This window comes from Microchirus variegatus (genome assembly GCF_963457635.1).
Source record: "Microchirus variegatus genome assembly, chromosome: 16".
Taxonomy (NCBI): domain Eukaryota; kingdom Metazoa; phylum Chordata; class Actinopteri; order Pleuronectiformes; family Soleidae; genus Microchirus; species Microchirus variegatus.
Genome location: NC_139817.1, coordinates 21,753,745 through 21,776,402, shown reverse-complemented (window position 1 = coordinate 21,776,402; position 22,658 = coordinate 21,753,745). Strand labels below are relative to the sequence as shown.

The window sequence follows — 22,658 nt, the reverse complement described above, 5'->3', positions numbered from 1 at the left end:
CAGCTGCAGTTCCAGTGAAGCAGAGCACGCCTGTCCACACTCTGACCTGCGATAAACACAGCTGTGTTGAAACACTCTACGCTGAACCTGGCTCTTACGTAAAAAAACCTCGACTCCTCCTGTCCTGACACACTCTCCCAGTACCTGTTGTGCTTCAAAGCAGCTCCCACACTCACTGAAAGTTGTTCAATATACAACAGAGAAAAGAACAAAAACAATTTCCCCCCGGGGATTAATAAAGTATTCTGATTCGGATTCTGATTCTGAGAAACAGACCTCCCACTACAGACAGACAATGTGCATCCATTAAAATCAATTGCTAGCCTGAGGTTCGACTCTATAGTGATGGGCTTAAATTTCATCCTCCACCCTCCATTGAATCTGTCACTCTGGTTGAACAGAACAAACCATTTGAACGGTCACATCTCCCTTGCTGATGCTCGACTTCGCGCCAATTTGTCGCTCTTCATCAGAGACATTTATCGTCATTTATCAGAAACGTTGTCGCGACAACAAGGTAGACTGGAGACACACTTGTGCTCACTGCCTCAAAAGACTGATAACATCCCATCATGCATTTGGTGGAGTAAACCATGCGGAAAGTGAAGGAGAGTGACCCCCTCCCCGCCCACCCCGCCCCGCCCTGCAGGGAAGGGTGGTGTGCACTGCAGAGAGAAAAGGCGCCCTGTGAGGAGAATTTGAGATTGAATCAGAGGAGGAGGAGGAGGAGGAAGGAGACGCTGCATCCAGGATACCTTCTGGGCGCCTGAGAAGGCATGGTAGAAGCTAGAGACGTAGGTCATGATCGCCTTCTCGTCCGGACGGGCAGTGCCCACGATGTCTGCGGGGGAACAGAGGAGGTCAGGGCACGGGGTGGAGGGTGGATGGTGGAGGAGTGGAGGTTGTTAAACAGAGAACATGAAGATACACGAAGCAGAATGGAAAAGAAAAACACTCCTCGCGGTACAGATGTGCCGACGAACTCAAAATAAATCGTTCGACCTCTGAGCTCTAACTCGAAATCACGTCGCCGCGCATTAATAACGCGTGTGAAAAAAAGTTATTTTTCAAACATCTCCTCGAAACATCGTGGTGGATTCTTCCAAACAAAGTAAGGTAGAAAATTAACTACGACCTCATTTTAATCAAAAACGGGTCGCCGTCAATGAGTAAGCAGGCTGTGAGACAAGTGAGCAGGGACCGTCTACAAATTGCAACAGAAAAATAAGAAAAAGCGAACAATGCTTTTACATAATGTAAAATATCCTGACCATTATACACTGTAGTGTCTCTTAAAATGGCTACACACCACATTAGTCCCCTGTAGATTTTACAACTATTACAACTATTTGTAACTATGTACAGTGCCTTGAGATAATAATAATGTATGTTATGATTTAGCGCTATACAAATAAAACTGAATTGGGAAAAAAGCTTTGTTTTTCCTTCCCAAAAAAATCTAATAATTCATGCAAAAGTATGTTGTTGTTGTTTTTTTTCCAAATAAGTCTTAAAGAATAATCGACAGGAGACTATTTTTATATTTGTATACGGTCCCTTCACACTTGCATCACAGCCAACTGAAAGGTTGTAGCTGATTGTCAACCCAACTTTGGTAAGAAAAATCCACCACTTGTGTCACAACAATAACAACATACACCAAACATTAAAGACAACATTATTTTTGTGAGCAGGGATCGTCTGCAAAATGCAACACAAAAACAAGACAAAGCAAGTAATAGAAGCACGAAAAATATCCTCAATATAATACAGTGTAGTGTCTCTAAAATGGCTAGATTTTTGGATGGAAATTAAATCTTACTTTTTCATTCCCAAAATATTCTAAGAAATGGGGTTTTTGCAGCTTGTAGACGGTCCCTGCTCACTCACATCACAGACAGTTCACTTTGATTAAAACAAGCTTGTAGCTGATTGTTTACCTGACTTTGGTAGGAAAAATCCACAACTTGTGTCACAACAATAACAACAACACACATTATCAATGCGTGGCCACGTGATTATTCTTCCCACTCATGTCCCCTCCCATAGCATATTTACATTCAATAAAAAAATGATGTTTGTCTCCTTGTGTGTGTACACAGCTGCACGCAGTGTTCAAGCCCCAGAATATAGTCTCCGACATCACTGAGAGAAAGTGGTGTAGACTTTTCTGAATTCATTATCGTCAAGAAAGTTGTAAGTACGCCAAAACAAACTGAATTCCCATGTTGTAAAAAAAAAAAAAAAAATGGCAGAGCTCATAATATCAATTCTCTGCTTTCAGATTCTTCAACTCTGTTTCCATCAGCAGCAAACATGAAGGAGGAATGTGGAGTATAAAAACAGAGCTCTGCCCTTTTCACACCTGGATAATCACTTCACATGTGGCTCAGGTCACATCTGCGTCCTGAAAACGGCTTTTTCGTCACTCTGAGACTGTGACAGCATATAAAGCATTTCGTCTTTTTCAACAGTCGCTGTTAAATCACCGCTCACCTTCTGCGTCCAACATCTTGGGGATGTCCAGGTACTTCTCTGCCACGTCGAAGGCTGTGTTCAGGTTGGTCATGGGGTCGTCCTGTCCACAACAAACACAGAGGGACTTTCATCAAGACATGTATGCATCACTGAAGACCAGTGTTGTAATGGAATGAAGTACAATTACTTTGTGACTGTACTTAAGTAGAATTTTCACATATCTGTACTTTACTTGGTTATTTATATTTCTGACAACTTTTACTTTTACTCCAATACATTTCCCTTAACCATCTTCGTTACTCGTTACTACAAAATAAGAGTTTAGTTGGTGACGTAATGCCTGTGTGTTTTATATCAAAAAATTATTTTTGATACTTAAAGGTGCCATATGTAAGAATGTGGCCAAAAACAGTTACTACATTCAAATTCAAAATACCGAGGTCTTTTAGGTTTCGTTTTTCTGACGTAACTGGAAACCCGTGGTTGCTCGGCAGCTGAGACTCTACTGACTGCAATGATTGGTAGACGGCGGTAGGTGGCGCCACATGCCAAAACATGATTTCAAAACATAAACATGATTTGCAGTCTGCAAAATATTCTTTTTTTTAATGTGAATATTTTGTCTGTACTGTTGTTGTTGGTGAGTTCAGTTTGTTATTTGAACATTATTCCTGAGTCTCTGTGACATATTAGGAGGATTTAATGGCCAGTTGCATTGTATTTATTACATAATGCGACCGTTTTACGTCTAAAGAACGAATGTGCATCCAAATAACTGACAGAAATGTCTTACAAATCTTTCAAGAAAATGCAAGGTTGCCTTAAAAATACAGCAAATATGTAATATAACAAACAAATGATGAAATTCCGTTCATATCCATATATCATTAAAGACGAGTATACAATTACTTACATATTATTCAGAATTTGTCATGAAATACATTGCTGATTCATCCATTCATACAGGTGATTCATCCACAAATCTGAATTATTAATAGTTTTATTAAGATTATTGATCATCAAGTCACATTGCCTTTAAAAGGCCGTTTAAGAACATAAATATAAATAGAAGTTATTATTGCGATGGAAAATGTGATTATTGTTACATGACAGAAATCCTTTGAAACTGTGGTTTACAGTCGGACAGTGCGAGCGTGACCGTGACTCACCTTGCGAAGTTTGCCGTAGTCAATGAGTTCTGGACGATGTCGATGAATGAGCGCACAGAAACCCAAACCATCTTTCCAGCTGAGAGAGAGAGAGAGAGAGAGAGAGAGAGAGAGAGGTGTGATTGAGGAGAAAAAGAGGAGGAAATTAAATGAGGCGAGGGAAGGAAAAGGAATTTGCTATTTGCTAATCCTCAGTCATGTTTTTTTTTCCCCCCAGATTCATGTAACACACAAACACACACACACACCATGACTTCAGAGGACATTACATTGACTTACATTCATTTCCTGGAGACTTATAGGGACACTGTGTAGTATTTATGGGTTTATATAACCCAAAATCCACTTTTTTATACATATTATGTGTTCCTGCATTGTCTAGTCGCTGTATAATATTCTTTGTTTCATTTTCGTAGAGTTTCAAAAAGTCATGTAAAATAACATGGTCGCGGGCCGCGGTTGCATAGCCACGATGCCATGTTTCTACGGGAGCCTGTAAGGACAAACGCGAGAGAACAAATCAAGCGTCTCTTTACTTGTAGCGGAAGTCCCGCCTCCTCTCTCTCCGCTTCGTCTGCTACGGCCGCGGTTACTTCACCTTTAAAGGTGAAGTAAGTAGTTTATAGTGCCATCTAGAGGAGAGGCTGAAATTTACAACAAAGAACTGCTCCTCTGCTCACCCCCTCCCTTCTTGGGAGGGGGTGAGCACTGTAGAAAACGTTAGGGAGCTATGAATTTGTTTAGTTTTCATTTAACTTTATAAGACTATAAGCTTCCTGCACTTTTTGTTAACATTTTAAAACAAAGATGTCTACTGTCATCAAAAATAAAAAAACATGTTGCAAATCTGAAAAGTTGTTTAATAAACATATGCTTAAAGGCATTTAAACGATAAAGTTAAGTGTCATGTGTATGATTAAAAATTATACCATTGTATGACTAATATTTTCACTTTTACTGCAAATTAATATCGGCTCCAAATATCGGTGACAACTAATAATCGGTATTGGTATTGGCCCTGAAAAAAACATATCGGTCTATCTCTACTTCGAACACTAGACAAGCTTATATATCATATAATGTTGAATATGTTTAATATAATGATGAACCTAACCGTGTGTAAAAATATTACTTTCTGTTCATGTCAATCACAGTGAGTCTGGGCCATTTTCATTATAACGTGATAGTAAGTTTGGGGCCATTGGTGGAAACAGATTTATGTCCCCACAACACGAGTAACACCTGGAAAACACACACCAGTGGTGTTAGGTGTTTTACTGTAACAGCAGAAAGATTCTCAGCCTCAGTGGGTTAGATACGATATCTACTGAAGCACATGGTCAAACATCAACCTCTGAGGTTTGAGAATAAAGGCTGATAAACTGAACACAAGCACAAAAAGATCAGTCTGATATGAAAGAAAGTTGGTTTGGGCAGAGAGAGTTGAAAAAAAAAAATAGTTTCAAGGACCAGGACAAAATTGGTAATTGTGGCTGCTTTGAGTTCTGGATCCTGTTCAGAGACGTTTGACGATGTTTCTACACTGAACAGACATGTCATTCTGTGCAATTTGGTTCTGGTTTTTCTTTGATTTTCCACAGCAATTTCCTCGGCCTGAGTGATCTCACTGTGACGCAATGTGGTCCACTTCCACACATGAGAGATAACGTACACTCGCGCAGGTTGGTTTATTTAGATGTTTGATTATAATATTAAGATGTAAATGTTGACCACAAACGCTGCACTTCATGCACCAGATGAAGTTATAGCTGCATTTAGTGGCTTCTTTGGCCACTCGGAAGCAACAGAACAAGCTGTAATCATAACTTTCAACATGTCAGAGTTGATACGAAACAAACAGTCGTGTGTTTAAACATGCAGCAGACATACAGCAACACTATCATTATTACAGAGTCCTGCTTCTGTCTACTATTCACTATGTCACTCTCTGTTTTTACCTTCGCTTTGGTCTCATCCAGCAAACTAAATGCTCCACTGTGTTCAAATATGATTTTTAAAACTCTGTTATTGTTTACAGTTTTGTTCCTTGTTTTTAGCTGGTCTGTTAAGTTATTTCTTTATTTTACTTTTTTGCCTATTATCTTATTTTTATCTTAACCTAATATGCACCTTATTTACATTCACTCTTATCTTATTTCTTTCCATGTACAGTTTTTATAACATTTTGTAATTGTTTATCTGTATAATGAGCTGCTGGAACCCTGTTCTCTCCCCACTGTGGGATAAATAAAGCCATCTTATCTTATCTTAACACGCAAAATTTCATTTAGACTTTTATTTATAGGTGATTGTTATCTATTTTGATATTGTTGTATACATCTGAGCCCAAACCGAATTTCCCTACATGTAATATCGTATGGTAACATGTTCCATTCTATCGTGTCATATCTCCCCAACATAAAATCTAGGCACAGGTTTGAGACCATTACCTGTAGTTGATGTATATTTAGCTCAACCTTTTGTTCTTCGTCGATGAGTGACTGTGTCACTAAAAGCCTGGTGTCTAAACACAGCGTGGCAGGTTAGCGCGGTGCAACCTCCATGTTGTGTGAAGCTGTGACAGATATACAGGCAGCAAATGGCTTATTTCTATATAATATTCTACCTCTATATAAAGGAGAGGCCTTTAAATGCACCAGCGGGGCTTTTATACTGTGACTTTTATACCTGAGGCAGCAGCAGCGCTTGAGTGCTTGAGGAAAAAAACAAAACAAAAGAGTGCCCGTGTGTCTCTCATCTGTGGATGTAGATGGTATCACCGCTCTCATGTCTCACAGAGCGACCACATCAAAGGCCTCTGCTCCGTCAGTTCCTCCCTCTCCTGCCCCAGGATCGTCGTCCTCTCCCTGAAATGACCTCACCTCAAACCTTTTCTTTCAGCTTTAATCCACATCTGAGGATCACAGTGATCGTCTTTCGATAATTCAACGCGCATGGAAGCGCCCAGGAAACGTTGGTCCCGCACTAAATAAACGCACTCGTGCGAGAAAAAACATCCGGACGGGATGATACGGTAACCGCTTTGTAAATTCGATTTAGGGCCAATTCCAATTCCTATCTTTACCCTCAATCTTAACCCTCAAGCTCAACCCTTATCTTAACTGGCCCTCAAAACCAAGTGTTGAGGGTTATTTTGTCACTTACAAATGGGACACCCCTTAAATGCAGATAAGTCTTCAGACTGTAGGGGGCAGAATAACGTGAAAGCTGCGTCCAGTCTGTCAACTCCAAAGAAGAAGAAGAACACATTTACGTCATGATTATTTATTACGATCCGTTTGTCAGTCAAGTTATTAGGTTGTCAGTTAGTTATAAGATGATACTCATACAAATACCACAACCACGGACATATTCAGCTGACAGTTACCACACACCACGGCTTATTGAAGGGTAAACGATAGCGAACGATCGTGTGTGCGCACCGACCGGCTATTGACAAAAGATTGTAAAATAAAAAATAAATGTTACGCAACAATGACGTCAGTAATCCATAATATGGGCCTAAACTAAGATAATACAATGGTTTTCATCATTTTTATATCTCTATTAACAAAGAAAATACTTAATTTGTATCGCAATCGCTTCGCTGCTTTCGACGCCATCTTTCTTATGTGAAAACACGCAATGCATTCTGGGTAGCCCTTGCCCCCAAGGGTGGTCCCGGAAAATCTCAATATTGAGGGCGATACAGCCCTTAAACTTGCCCCTCAACTTAATTTTTCTGGATTTTGGGTCATATAAACCCATAAATACTACACAGTGTCCCTTTAAATTACTTACTGCCTTTCGGAAAACTATTAAAGCTTGTGGGATGAAACAGAATTTTGTTTACAGGGCTTGTAAACATAGATTTTTTTTCTTTTGTTTACAAGCTCTGTAAACAAAAAACTTCAGTTTACGAGGAGGAGAATTTTTCCACTGAGGTTCAGACCAAATAAAACTGACTTCAGGTGAGGTGATGCCACCTTATTATTCACATTCCGTGGCCTAATTTTCCCTGCGGGACGCAGAGATTTGAGCTACTGATCGTCTTGTGGCTACTGCCATGTCTGTATGTGAGTAAAATTAATGTTTTTTTTAACGACTACTTATTATGTTTTCCCTTAAAGCCTTACCTGATGTGAAAGTTTTGGATGTTGACATTCTTGTAGGGGGCAGTCTTCCTCTGGCACCACAACAGGAGGCCTTCTTTGGCAGATGTCTCTGCAGATGAGAAGAAGGGATCACTGTGAAGATGGAGAAACTCCCTTTCCCTACTCTGACCCACTGTGGACTAATCCGTGTTTAGTGGTGGATTAAGTGGCGCTGGTGTGAATTGGAAGCATGTGTGACTGATTGCTGCATTGTTTCATGCTCTCTTGTTTTCACTGGATCTACACAGACATGGCTGCTGTGAAACAGTGAAAGCAAACCTGAACAAATCAAGTCTGAGCACTTCTGACATTTATATGGGATTAAACTGTTAGTACATTATATACATTAACCAAGAAGACGGGACAGGGCATTCATAGTCAAATTAACAAGAATGAGCTAAAGTTTTGTTGTATTTTTTAAAGCAGGGGGAGATGAAAGAATGAATGAATGAGGTCCTCACTCTGAAACAGAGACAGTGACAGTGCGCTTGTGTCCTTTTCAATAAAATGGACGAATAAGAGGAAGAACACACAAAAACACACAGTACCTTCCACAGAAATGTCCTGGATGGCAAAGCGGAGGATTATGGTCCAGATCATTCCCAGGGTCATCTTAGCATTTCCATCTACGATCTCTGAAAAAAGGGCAAAAACAAAAGCGAAATCTTAGAATTGACACATTTGGAAATTCGCATTTTTCTTCATTAGTGCTGCGATTTGAAGTTTTGTGAACTAGCTATCATCACCACCATTTTAATTGAGAAATCATGATGGAATATGATCACCATTTAAAGCTCATGTTGTCCACCCTGACTGAACAGGTGTTTGTTCCAAAAAAATACTTGTTGGCCCTTGTTGGTCCTGAGGTTATTTGAGTTTGAGAGCCCTGCTCAATGGACCGTAGGTGTGAATATGAGTGTGACTCATCTCTGTCACCTCTGACCTCGCCTTTCAACCCCCTATGTCAGCTGGAATTGTCTCCAGTGACCCCTTGACCCTCATGTGGAGGATAAAGGATAAAATAATCAGTTAATTGGAGTGCATGTTTGTTTGTTTTTTTTATAAAGTACATATATTTTTATAGAAAAATTGTTCTATAGTAATAGTATAGTAAATAGTAAATAGTTGTTTGTTCCCGGATGTCAATCATGATCCTCAGACGATAAATCCAGCTGAGTTAGATGTTACTCTTTTGTTCACCGTTTATCTGTGAGCAGCACAAACCAAAAAAGGTCAGACTTTGACCTTGGGCATATGTTTGTGTTCTACGAGTGCTCTCTCTCTAGTTATTGCGGTTTGCAGTTTTTCCACAACTCTTAATTATGTTATTAAATTTGTAGATGAAGCTTTCAATATTAGATTTCCTACATTAGAAATGGGCAACAACAAGACGTGCACGAGTTGAAGATGTTACGCTCAACAAAATGTGAAAGAACATGCCATTCCTAAAATATCGTGATACGTTCAAAAGCAGATGTCGAGGTCGGGGGAATTTCATTTCTCGCATAAAAGACCAGATAATCCGTTGAGTTGATGCCACACACACAGTTTCTCTCACAGGCTGATTGTGAAGCAGAAGCCGGAATGGTGATTAACAAATGAGTAAGACGTGTGATGATTCGGTCATTAGAGCCTGAACCTGTTAAGCTGTCGATCAGCTGTGTGCCTGTGTCTGACGGCTGTGAATGAAGTGTCTGTGTCCAGGACTCTCCCTTCAATAACCATTGGTTTCTCCCCTCTGATCCAATAAGGAGCAGAGCACGGCAGCTCCGTGTCCAGACGACTGTGACCGACCGACTTGGACTGCGAGACGTCAGTCAGATGTAACGCGGCGTGAGCGACGGCTCGGATTGAATTAGGAGGCAGACAACGTCGAGCTCTGTTGGTTGAGCCTGACACATGCAGATATTTGTTGAGCGCAGCCCTAATGAACATGACCGATCAGCCTCGGGGAGCAACACAAATCCTGTTAAGTCCATTCGAAACTGGCCCCTCCTCCTTCATCTGGCACTCACAACAAACGCCTGATGAGTAGCAAGGATCTGAGCCTTCGACTCATCCCGTCCCACCACCACCAGTTAGCAGAGTTAATCCGTCTGGAATGCTGGTCTGGCTTAGGAACCTTTATACCAGCCTCTGTGCACCGAGAGAACAAAGATCTCCATCATATCAGGTCATTTTGTTCCTTCACCGATGCTAAAATACACTCTTAGAAATAAAAGTACTAAGTAGAACCATATAAGGTTCTTCGGCTTGTCCTCATAGACAAATCCTTTTTGGCTCCAGGTAGAACCTTTTTATAAAGGTTCCACCTGGAGCCCTTTTGGAGGGTTCCACCAAGAACCCTTTTAAAACCCTTTGATTCTCTGGATCAAAATGGTTCTTACTGGAACCATTAATTGTTACCAAGAACCCTTGAAAAACCCTTTCTTTGGGAAAGGGTTTTTCAGAAGCAAATGATTCCAGGTAGAACCTCAGCCCTTGTAGAAGGACACTTTTGGAACCCTTATTTCTAAGAGTGTAGCAAGTTTTCAATTAAAGTGCACCCAACTGATCAAATGGTGAAAATGGATGCTTCCAGTGTATCACATATACATTGTTTATAGTTTTTCTTCTGTCTTTAAAATAATAAATATGGCTGTATCTTTGAGCTCAGAGAACAGATATCAAATTATTATTTCTGCCTTTTTTTTTTATTAATTCAAATAAGTAATTGAAGGTCTAAGTGTCTGACATGAGAAAAGTTACACGTTTTATCAAACTTTCCACCTCCAAGTCCACCCGTTCAAATCTACTATTCATAATGTTCATATTGTATAGGTCTTTTATAATCGATTTGAATGTGTTTTTGAAAGTTTTCTTAAATTTTCAACTTCCTAATTGTAACAATTTCTTTGCTCCATATAACAAAGAATTTGAATAATTTCAACATTTGAGACATCTGAGAACATTATTATTACCAGGGTTGGCAAAGGCATCAGCATTTTTCAAAATGTTCTGATGATTTTATTATGATTTTGATATCAAACTTCTAAACCTTGAAGCCATAATTCCAATTTCCCCCTTTTCTTTCTTCGTTTCTCTCTCTCTCTCAGCCCGGGAAACAAAGATGTAACGAGTAAAGATGCCAACAAAATAGATTTTCAAATCAATGCAGACCCTCAGTACGTAACAGATACCTGGTGAAATGAATGCATTTCAGTTCAATACCAAAAATGGTTTGATAAACTGCACTTCAATCAAGATACTTAAGTCCAACTTAAGTGAACTCAGGTTGATCCGCAATGGGAAATGGTTACATGTGTGTAAAATGAAGATTTTTTTTAAAATAACCAGGACTGGTATTGGTACTCACAGTCATGATTGCACTATTGAGTCGTTTTATTTGTTATTAAAACATCTTGATAAACCTTAACAGGCATGTGTGTGTGACAGCGAAAAGACACAACAGGTCATAGGGGTCAGAGGTTAACCTCATTAGGTGTTGGGGTGGCGCTTAATGAACAGACCCAGACCTTTAAAAGAGCCAGCTCTCTTTGTGTCTTTAACCTGGATTTTACTGTTGTGTTCACATTCTTAAAAGGGTCAGCCCACACCAAATAATCCAGAATAACATATATTGTTACTTTTCCCTAATGTAAGTATGTCAGACAGCTTCAATCCCTGTGAGATATCTGCCAACGAGTGGGTGTAAACAGAGACGCCCTGAAAAGTGTTTTTTTTTTTGTTCTTCAGTTGAAAGTAAAACACATCAACTGTGAGGTTTGTGGAGAATCCAGAGTAAACCGTTTCTTTTGGGGTCTCTTTTTCAGAGCTTTGAGTTACACAATCCAATTTTCTGTTCCAGGCCATTGGATTGGAACAGCGGAAAGAATCTCAGAGACAGATATCTCAAAACCCTGGCAACCGGCGTAAACTAACACTTTGTGATCTTTCAAATATTTGGAGATGAATTAGTGTACGCCGTCTGAAGTTTCTATTTACAACACATGTGCAAACGCTGTAGGTTTCAGAGAAGGCCAGCGGGTTAGGTGTTGTTGTGAGACACGAACACAGAAAAATAGAAAGAGAGAGAGAGTGTTTACTCTGCTAAAGACTTGTTTACTCTCCGATGGGAGGAGGTCGGACATCCCCCAGGTTATTTGTGCTGAACAATGAGCAGCCCTCGGGCCCTGAGGGGATTGGTGATCCTAAAATTTACTCATCGCAAAGCACACACACAACCTCCACCGGAAAACAGTCTGAAATAAAATGCAATAAGGATCTCATTAAGTCCATAACAGCCACCGGTACTGTCATTATAATGAGAGATGACGTGAGAGAGGCCCAGACGACAGTATATGGAACTATACCCTACAGAATAGTAGTTATGGATGGGCTAACTGAAGTACTTGTACAGTGTCGTATTTGTCTTTTTACTTCCTGTGACTCACCCTCTGCACCAATAGACACCAGCTTCACTCCTTTGCCGGCGATGAAGTCAAGTGCTTTATTAACGTTGGAGATCTTGTGGACTCTCATTTTGCCTCTTTCCGGTTTGGCCAAGCGTTCACCTTAAAAAGGAAAAGAAAGAAAGAAAAGAAAAGAAAACTGAGTCCACATATTTAAAGGGGCCATGTGTAAGAATGTGGCCAAACACAGTTACTACATTCAAATTCAAAATACAGAGGTCTTTTAGGTTTCCTTTTCTGACGTTACTAGCAACCCGTGGTTGATCGGCAGCTGAGACTCTACTGACTGCAATGACGCCACATGCCAAAACATGACTTCAAAACATAAACATGATTTGCAGTCTGCAAAATATTTTTTTTTAATACAAATATTTTGTCTGTACTGTTGTTGTTGGTGAGTTCAGTTTGTTATATGAACATTATTCCTGAGTCTCTGTGACATATTAGGAGGGTTTTATGGCCAGTTGCTTTAGATTTATTTCATAATGCACCTTTAATATGAATAATGTTCTGGAGCGACACATTAAAAATACAAAAATGGTGGCCAAATGAGGCTAAACTCATTTAATTAAGGTTCAACGCCAGAGCACAGTTTTCATCACTACCTATAAAAATGTTTCAAAGTCATATACATTTATATCTCTTACTATTACTTTTTAAGGAAATGTGGTTATTCTCTTTCATTTTAAGGTTCAGATAAGTTGATAACACTCACCGTCCAGTACAAATGAAGCTAACATGAAAAAGGCTAATCGCTCTAACACTCCAACTGTTCTTGTATTCATTTTTGTAATTCATAAATACCATTATATTATAAAAATTATTATAAAAAAAATATCAATAACATATCTGGGAAACTTGAGAGGTTAAAGGAGTATTTTTTAGATTTATTTTAAACAAACATTTATGCTAGTAGTGCCCTACAGCCAAGCTAAGCTAACTGGCTAACGGCTGTAGCTTAATATTTTAACACACAGAGAACAAAGTATACTGTACTTTTTCCAGAATAGGATTAGTTAGGTTTTAAGATTAATCCAAATATACTGTATCCTGTTAGCTCAGCATGGGTTTTGACTTGCAGACAGATGGCTTACCATAGAAGGAGAAAAGATTTGTTTTCATTCCAAAGGAATGTGGCTGGGTGCTGCCTGAGGTCTAATTATTTGTTTTGTCCTCCACCGCTGGATTTTACAAGAATATATTGCTTTGCCACAACTGCTACTCTGCAAAAGCATTCGATTCATTTGCGCAAAGACAATCAAGGAGGAGAAGACGGCAGTAATACAACAATACGGACGCAAACTTTCAAATTTGAAGGGTTAGTTAAAGTCCTTCATGTGTTCATTTTCAGTTAAGATTACATACACGACTGACAAAACTAACATACGGTTTTCCTCTGCAAGGAAACGTGGCATAAACACATTCCCTACCATGTTAAACTCTCCCTGGTGCTGGTATTTAAAATCAACGTATGCAAACTGTTTGCATTCAGGTAATCCCGTAAAGTGAGGAGCTGCGTACCTGAGATGACCTCAAGCAGAAGCATGAGCTTCAGCCCATCCCGGAAGTCTTCCTCGATGTTATCGATCTGTGTGCCTGCTTTCCTCAGGTGAGAGTTACACCATGCTGTAAAAGTCTGCAAGGCAGCAAAAGGAAGAGGAAAAAAAAACAACTTTGATAAGTGAACAGTTCAAGAAAACGAGGCAATTTACTATCATCACAAGCACATTTAGGTTTCAAAAAAAGAGGTTTCATTCAACCATTGTCTAACGCTTTGTCCTCGACATGAGGGTCATGCAAAAAAGGAAGCACAACGGCAACAGGTTGGTACCAAAAATATCGCGAAACAACGATTCTGTCATAATCAGTATATTGCATGTAGCGATACAAATGCAAAAAGTGCATAAAGATTATGTATTGTACGTGGATGGGGCAGCTTTCTATGTCATTATCATGACTTCTTCTGCCAGGTGATACGATGATCACCAAATCGATATTTGATCCGCACCTTGTAGAGGTGTTAGCAGTGTTCTGGTGATGATTCAGATTTCACAGGGGGACAAAATAAGGTACGCACTGGAGCTTTAATTAACATTAATCTATGATTGCATGGGCCAAATTATATAGCAAACCATACAAGATATGTTGACATACTTCACTCATCAAAGTCATAAGGTGTCATCCTCTGAAAGCCTGAATACACGTCTCAAAATGGGATATTACTGGCTTTCAAAGGGTCAAAGGCTATTTAAAAATGTGTGATTAATGAGATGAACGTCTGGTCGCCAAAATTGATCTTAGTCATTTCTGGTACACATATTCCTACAGGGAACCATCAAGTGAGATCGGGCCCTTTATTCACAAATGCGCTCACCTTGCCCCTGTCACGCTAACAAGCTCAAGTCCTGCCATTTCTCCATGGAGCCATAACAAACTGGAGCATTGTATACTGTATACAGTAGGTGTAAGAGGCCTTGGATTCTCTGGCATTGCTGGCATGCAAACATGCTAACGGAAAACATCTGGAGCAGGATCTCAGCCGCCCAACAGAAGCTGGCATGAAGAGTGGGCTCGCCGAGCACCCCACTGTGAACGCCTCTTTATGAGTTCCCGGGTTAATTACACCCAGGGCCCTAACATCAGGCACCGTGTTTCCAAGGAGGAGGACCTGTAGGAGCAGAGCCAGGCATTCATGAAAGCCAGCACTGTCTTTCCACTGGCCCTGCCCTCTACTGCCAGGGAACAAAAGCCACTTAAAAGTCTCCGGAGAAGCGGCTCGGAGCACTCGTGGAACTTCCGCGATGAGGTCACACTCGAAATTGGAGTGGCATGAGGTTTATTTACATGACTATCAATAAACTGACGTGCAGAGGAGAGAAGGTTTCAGATATGAACCAATGAAAAACGCTGAAAAGAAACTGCGGATTCTGCAGAAGATGTGGAGGGAACAGAGCAGATTATATGGTGTTTTTTCTCTCCAAGGCTGGAACTGACAGAAAAAGACCAGCAGTGAATATTTATGTGCAACTGGCAGGCACCCGCCCTCAGCCTCTAACGACACTGTATTCCTCTTAACGTAGTCATGATTTAAGCCAAGCACCAACAGGCACTAAAATATTTCAATTAATCCTAATCAATAGTCTCTTTAGAAGCTGGCCAATGATTTTAAAACGTTGAGGCAGAGTTGTGGTGTCAGCAGCTTGTGTGAGTACTGAATAATTTAATCAAAGTGTTAAAACAGAGGTACAGTATTTGCTGGCTGTGCAGGTTCAGGTTTTCTCTCTGTGTTGTGGGATTATTTATGCAGGATGTAGTTTTTGACAAGTGCTTCCCCCCCTGAAGAAGTCAACTGAAGAATTTGACCTTTAATGAAGTCATCAGCAAAATGCTACAACTTCATATCAAATGGTCTCCTTAAGATACAGACCTTCTCGTAAGGTAATTTTACCTGGTTAGAAAAGGTTACCAGGACAATGTCTTCAAGGTAGTTAAACTGAGTGCATGTTTACTCCTGCCTAGTGCAGCTTTAACAGGAGAGTAGAACAGGACTGAAAATGTCAAAGTCTTCGTGTCGTCCAGCAAACAGCACAGTTGTGAAAAGGACTAAAAAGTTCACAGGAAGAATGTTCGCTTGTTAAATGTGCCGCTACATTTGGCTGCTCTGGGTCAGAAGGACAAGCCTTCCTCCCCCCGTGCAGTTCCACTAACTCTGGGTCACTGTGGGTTAGGAGTTTTAAGGCTGACTGCCACCTGCACCGTCACATGACCCGCTGGCTATATTATGGTCAAATCTCCCAGGCCCCTCAGGTGTTCTGCAGCTCTTGGCAGGGAACAACATCGAGTTACGTATGAGCATCATACGTCATTATACTCTCGCCAAACATCCGTAATTAATGTGCTCCATGCAAACAGTACATGACAAAATGCATGAGAAATAGGCAGTATATTGTACATATACCTAGGGAAGCAAAAGGCCTTAAACTGTTCAAAAACCACATACAGTAGGCGAACATATAATATAATATAATATAATACAAAACAATATGTCTGTATTATTTGCATATCTCTTGAACTGATGGTCCGATTTATTTATTTTTTTTGAACTTGACAGGTGTCTTGCTACGCACACGAGTAAGTGCAGTGCCAAGTTTGACCTTCGTTAAAGGTGCACTATGTAATAAATCTAAAGCAACTGGCCATAAAATCCTCCTAATGTTCATATAACAAACTGAACTCACCAACAACAACAACAGTACAGACAAAATATTTGCATTAAAAAAAATATTTTGCAAATCATGTTTTGGCATGTGGCGCCACCTACCGCCGTCTACCAATCATTGCAGTCAGTAGAGTCTCAGCTGCCGAGCAACCACGGGTTGCCAGTTACGTCTGAAAACGAAACCTGAAAGACCTCGGTATTTTGAATTTGAATGTAGTAACCGTTTTTGGCCACATTCTTATTCGTATTTCTGATTTCTGCTGTGATGGTAAAATTCAATTTCTCTGTCTCAGAGCTACATTTGCCCAACACTGATACCCACCCAGTACAGAATACCAGGTCCTTTGTGCATAGTGTATTGTATATTGTGTATTGTGTCTAGCCTGCACCTTCCTGCCACACCAGCAGGGAGACAGCTCCCAGATGCCTACAGTAGACAAAGAGGTGTGAAAGCACCGTAGGTAGAGCCTTTGTCTATTGGAGGAATGTGAAGGGGGAGCTGCTCAGACATAAATGTGGAGTGTTCACGTACACGTACACGTACCCCAGTTTGAGAACCATGGTTTATTTAGGTGTATTTAGGTAAAAAATATACGTCAGGAAAAAAAAACAAGTTACCCTTAAATGTGAAGGATGCATCTTTCTGCCCAGGCAAATTCAGCTAAAGCTTCGTCGTCATCACAACAAGAGGCTTCTTGTTTTTAAATGAATCCCCTGGAAACATGAATAATCAACCAGAGACTGCATTTTCAACCAACTCCTGGAACAGGGTAGCTGGAGCTGAAAACATCTGGTTTTGTAGTGTCTGAAATCAGAGAGCCATTGTTCCAAAAATAAACTGTTCCTATTATTATGATAAATTACAGACTGTAAATGCCAGGCTAGACGGTGACTTTAAGCAACATAGAGCATTACCTGCATTAGGACTGCAGCTAAAATGACCTCTGTGCCCGTCATCTTTATATCAGTCTAATAGCGGTTGGTGACAGATTAGCAGATATTCAGTGCAACATAATTAAATGTGTAAGTGCACTAGTGACAGAGCCACTACTTCATCATCCCCAGAGATTTTAGTTGCCATCACTCCAGTAAAACTGCAGCCGTTGGATTTTCCTTTCACAGAGGGCCTGAAGTACTAGTATAGTAGGACTTTTTTTCTGTTCTGCTCATCACTTCTACTCACGTTGGAATTTGCTAAACGTCCAGGACTGACTTTCAGACAAACTGCAGACCCGCGAGAACCAGTGCAAACTTGTTGCATTCCTCTGCTCGTCATATGGGTTGCTGCTGGAGAGCGGGTTGTGTAATCTCACAATATGAGCAGATAAGATTTAGATTTCTTTTCCTGTGGAGTTGCTTTTCTCTGCAGTTGACTGCTTTGGAAACTGCTTTGGACTTTATACTTTTTCACGTTTCAACAAAGAACTGAAAGACTAAATGGTAAAATAGAGAAACGTGATTGTTAGTTAAAGACTGATTAGTTTACAGCAAAAATGACTGCAAAATAAACATCTTCTACTAGTTTTTTTCAAACTAGTAGTAGCTATAACTGTGCAGAAGTCACAAAATACATTGTTTTTCTTTTATTTTTGTTCATAAACACGAGCCAAGCGAACTTGTGTGACGTATTTCACAAATTCTGCAAATTCAGATCACATTTTAACCATTTTGAGTACATTTTGCTCAGGAGTGTTTATATAGTTGGTGCAAATGAGGGAAAAAAAAATCAGATTGCCTATAGGTAGTGCTGGAAAAAAGGATATAAGAGACTATGTTGCACATTCGTATAGCCTAGTATTCTGCAGCGAGTCTTATACTCTACATGTGTGATCGTGTTGTCCTTGTACTCTTTTCATCAGCAGCGCAGTGTGTGCTGCGAATCTCTGAGAGCTGTTAACATGTCTCTGCATCAGATTTCTGGAGACCAATTGTTGCTCATCAACAATGTGGCAGAGAAAATCCTTCTCATTACTGCAGCTCAAACGCAATCAGTTTCAGCCTCAGCGCGATCAGACGGAAAAGGTGAATTAAAAAATAAAAAACTGACTGACTGGAGCTTCATTCATTGTTCTGCCCTCTCTCTCTCTCTCGTCTGCCTCCTTTCTTTCTCTCCTCAGCCTCCCAGAAATGGGGCAGGCTGTAAAAACAACAGGGGTCAAGAGCAGGAGGAATCTGCTCCTCATCAGTCTCAGGGAAAGCTGCCAGCCAACATCATAACACGCAGCATTTTTCCCATAGAAGTCACCGAACGCAAACCACCTGAAGCATGAATATATACTGTGTATATATATATATACAGTACCTGCATATTGTTGTCTCTGGTGTGGTTTTAAAAGTTGCAAAACTTTAAAAAAAAACGACATTGTTACACAGTCGTTTTAAGTCTGTACAGTTATAAGAGGTCAGAACAGAAATACTGTTTCATTTTAAATCATGAAAATGACAAATTAAGCCACATTTCAGCAGTTGAAACTGGTGGTTTTTGCACAATAACAGTAACGTTATTTTAAAAACACACTTATTAACCATGTATAACCAATCTCGGAGTGATTTAGATCAAAACATCAATAGCATTATCATGTCTCTTAACCATGGCTAGGAATAGCTGGAGCTAGCGTCCTGTTAGCTTAGCACACAGTAGACGTACTATAACCATTATCAAACCAACATATATTATATATATTAACACAGTTTGTGAATTTAGCAAACATGGTGTTCATTTGTGACGATTGGTGAAAGTTTCTTATCTTTGGATAGAGCTAGCCTGCTAAGCTGAGCTACATTAGCTAAGCTAAGTTAGCGTTTCATCTTCATGCGTCAATGCAGTTCGTTGCCATGGAGATGATCCACCGAGTCTTATCAGCGCTTGCGTTTTTTCCGTTGTTGTTTTTTGTACTTACATCTTTTAGGATTCAACCTCCAAAACACACCAGTAAGCTTATATTTCAGGTATTCAGTAGCTAGTATTTTTGATGTATTTCACATTGTCAGAACAGAAAATACTGTTTAATTAAAAAAAAAAAAAAAATCAAATGACAAAATAAGCCACATCAGCAGCTGAAACAGTAAAATTATATCTAAGAGTGATCTAGATCAAAACATCACTAGCATTATGTCTGTTAACCACGGCTAGGAATAGCTGGGGCTAGCATCCTGTTAGCTTAGCACACAGTAGGCATACAGTACTATAACTGTTATCAATCCAACATATTAACAGTTTGTGAATTTAGCAAACAAGGTGTTCATTTGTGACGATTGGTGAAAGTTTCTTATCTTTGGATAGAGCTAGCTTGCTAAGCTAAGTTAGCAATAGGCTGAGTATCTTGTACTTAGCAAACATAGTTGGACGTCAATTAAATTTTTCAAATAAATGAGTGCAATTTTTTTTTAACATGCAAGTCTACTGAAGCATATATTCATCACTGACGTTGTCATTCATTTAGCTTTTACTGCAGCATTCTCTCAAACGTTTTTACTTCATCTTCATGCGTCAATGCAGTTCGTTGCCATGGAGATGGATCCACCGAGTCTTATCAGCTCTTGCGTTTGTCCTTAGATCTTTTAGGATTCAACCTCCAAAAACACACCAGTAAGATTATATTGTAGGTATTCAGTAGGTAGTATTTTTTTAAATTTATTTCACATTGTATTCCTTTGTATACTTTGATGATGCCTCAGGACCAGCATTTCATTCCATTAAAAAAAACCTGATGTCAACCGATCCATCACACCCATGAAAAATGATGAATGACTTGGAGGTGCAGTCGGTCTCTCTCTGAGTTGGCAAAGTTTTATTTCATTCTCATGTAGCAGTTCCAAACAAGCTTCACCTCACTGACACCAACGTGCTGCATAATCCCTATAAATACACTGATGATAAAAACTTTGTCCAGACACATTAATAGGAGACATAAAAATTCATCACATATAGTTTTCTTATTTAAGTAAACCGACTATCTCTCCTTGCTCCCGTTCCTTTCCCCACCTCTCACTTGCCAACTCCCTGTTCCCCACCCCTCCACCCGCATTAATCAACCTCAGCTCGGAAAATATTTCCTGCTTCTCTGCCAGTTCCATATTAGTACAATCCTTTTTGTACTAAAACAAGCCAGCTCATGGGTTCGAGCTCCTGCCATATCTGAACACACAGACAGGCAGACAAGTGTAGAAGGAGGCAGGAAAGGCAGATATCGCTGGCAGAGCGTCGGACACAGGAAAGCGGTTTTCAACACTGCAGCCAGTTTCTCAAGCCTGGAGTCTGCAGCTCGGGGTACGAGAGGGCCTCTCGTGTCCCGATGAAACCCGAGAATCGGGCAGATAAATTGCAACAAAAAACGTCTGGAGAAATATCTTTCCAGCATCGCCTCCAAAAATGTTCAACAAAGACAAAAAAAGGAAATCGGGAAGTATTTGTGTGTGGGTGGCGTTAACATAAAAACGCAAAAACGCCACCCGCAGCTCGAGCAGTAATGAGAATGAGTAGTGTCTGGATGAGTTGGGGGGGGGGGGGGGGGAGCAGATGGGCCTCTGTAGATCCTGGGGAGGTGAAGGCAGTTTTTGTTGCTGCCTCTGTTCCACTTGAGCTCGTGGGGGACAGAAAAGTGCTGGTGGAAAGTGTTTTCTACTGCCAGGAAAACAGAGAGTGCAACTGCTAACAACTACAACACCTTCCTCCCTCTCAGACTCCCAGATGATTTCCTCATGTGTGGAGGATTAGGGCATTTAACCATACAAGTTCACAGGGAGCACATTCTGATTTAAGACTGCAACCCTGGAGGGACATAAGTATGTGGAGGAAGGAAGTGCTGTGCCTTCGCCAAAAAAGGGATGTTACTTAAGAAGAAGTTTTCTAATTTACCACAATATAGCACAAATACTGCAAGAGGAAATTCCTGAAAGGTTGTTTTAAAGTGACACGATGCAGGATTGTTAACCTTCAAATAATGTCTCAAAGACCATTTTGATCATCTTATAAGAGGGTGAATGGCACTGTCAAAGCCTGAGTATGGGTGAATTCCAATTCCTTGCTTAACCCTCAATCTTAACCCTCAATCTCAAAAACGTGTGCTCCCGCTAGTGCAAGTGCTGCAGAAAAATTAAGTTGAGGGGCAAGTTTAAGGGCTGTATCGCCCTACATATTGAGATTTTCCGAGACCACCCTTGGGAGCAAGGGCTACCCAGAATGCATTGCGTGTTTTGACATAACAAAGATGGCGCCGAAAGCAGCGAAACGAGTATTTTCTTTTTTGTTAATAGAGTATATCATTTTTCATATAAAAATTATGAAAACCATTGTATTATCTTAGTTTAGGCCCATATTATGGATTACTGACGTCATTGTTGCGTAACATTTATTTTTATTTTACGATCTTTTGTCAATAGCCGGCCGGTGTGGTTTACTTTCCAATAAGTCGTGGTGTGTGGTAACTGTCAGCTGAATATGTCCGTGGTTGTGGTATTTGTATGAGTATCATCTTATAACTAACTGACAACCTAATAACTTGACTGACAAACGGATCGTAATAAATAATCCTGACGTAAATGTGTTCTTCTTCTTCTTCTTTTTTGGAGTTGACAGACTGGACGCAGCTTTCGCGTTATTCTGCCCCCCACAGTCTGAAGACGTATCTGCATTTAAGGGGTGTCCCATTTCTAAGTGACAAAATAACCCTCAACACTTGGTTTTGAGGGCCAGTTAAAATTAAGAGTTGAGCTTGAGGGTTAAGATAGGAATTGGAATTGGCCCTATGTCTGCATCACCTTCATTGGCACTATGGAGCTCCCGGGTTTGGGTTCATGCCACAAAAACAACAACAAAAAATCTGCTTGTATACTTGACGACTATAGGGGGACCCAGAGAGCAAATCATACCCCTTAGCCCCATTTCCACCGAAGGAACTTTTGTCATTTACCTGGAATTTTGACAAACCTCTGCACATTCTCACCTAAACTATACAGGGAAAAAAACTTTCCTGAAGAACGATGATTGCGGGAACTGTATTTTGCAGTTGTTTAAGCCACCTGTTTAAAGGCTGCAACCCACCTTTTAACAAGACCGTATTGGTCATTTCAAAAATATGGAGCGAAAGGACATACGACAAGTGGATCATGTATTTGCTGAGGAAGAGGTTGCCATTTTGAGGTGCGTTGGAAATGCAAACCACACAAATATTTTTGCTCAGAATTG

The 22,658-nt window shown here is 40.2% G+C and overlaps 1 protein-coding gene across 7 annotated transcripts in view; it reads right to left on the bottom strand.

The window, feature by feature from the left end:
- actn1 (actinin, alpha 1) overlaps positions 1-22,658 on the bottom strand; it is a 98,372-nt gene that overhangs the window by 18,923 nt on the left and 56,791 nt on the right. For 6 of the 7 annotated variants that reach the window (XM_083902488.1, XM_083902489.1, XM_083902492.1 and 3 more), the window contains 7 exons: positions 13,774-13,888; positions 12,235-12,354; positions 8,350-8,436; positions 7,784-7,871; positions 3,648-3,726; positions 2,497-2,578; positions 756-841 (listed from right to left, as the gene is read on the bottom strand). In XM_083902488.1, coding sequence (XP_083758614.1) covers positions 756-841; positions 2,497-2,578; positions 3,648-3,726; positions 7,784-7,871; positions 8,350-8,436; positions 12,235-12,354; positions 13,774-13,888 — 657 coding nt within the window. The remainder of the gene's footprint in view (positions 1-755; positions 842-2,496; positions 2,579-3,647; positions 3,727-7,783; positions 7,872-8,349; positions 8,437-12,234; positions 12,355-13,773; positions 13,889-22,658) is intronic. The other variant, XM_083902495.1, reaches the window with a different exon arrangement.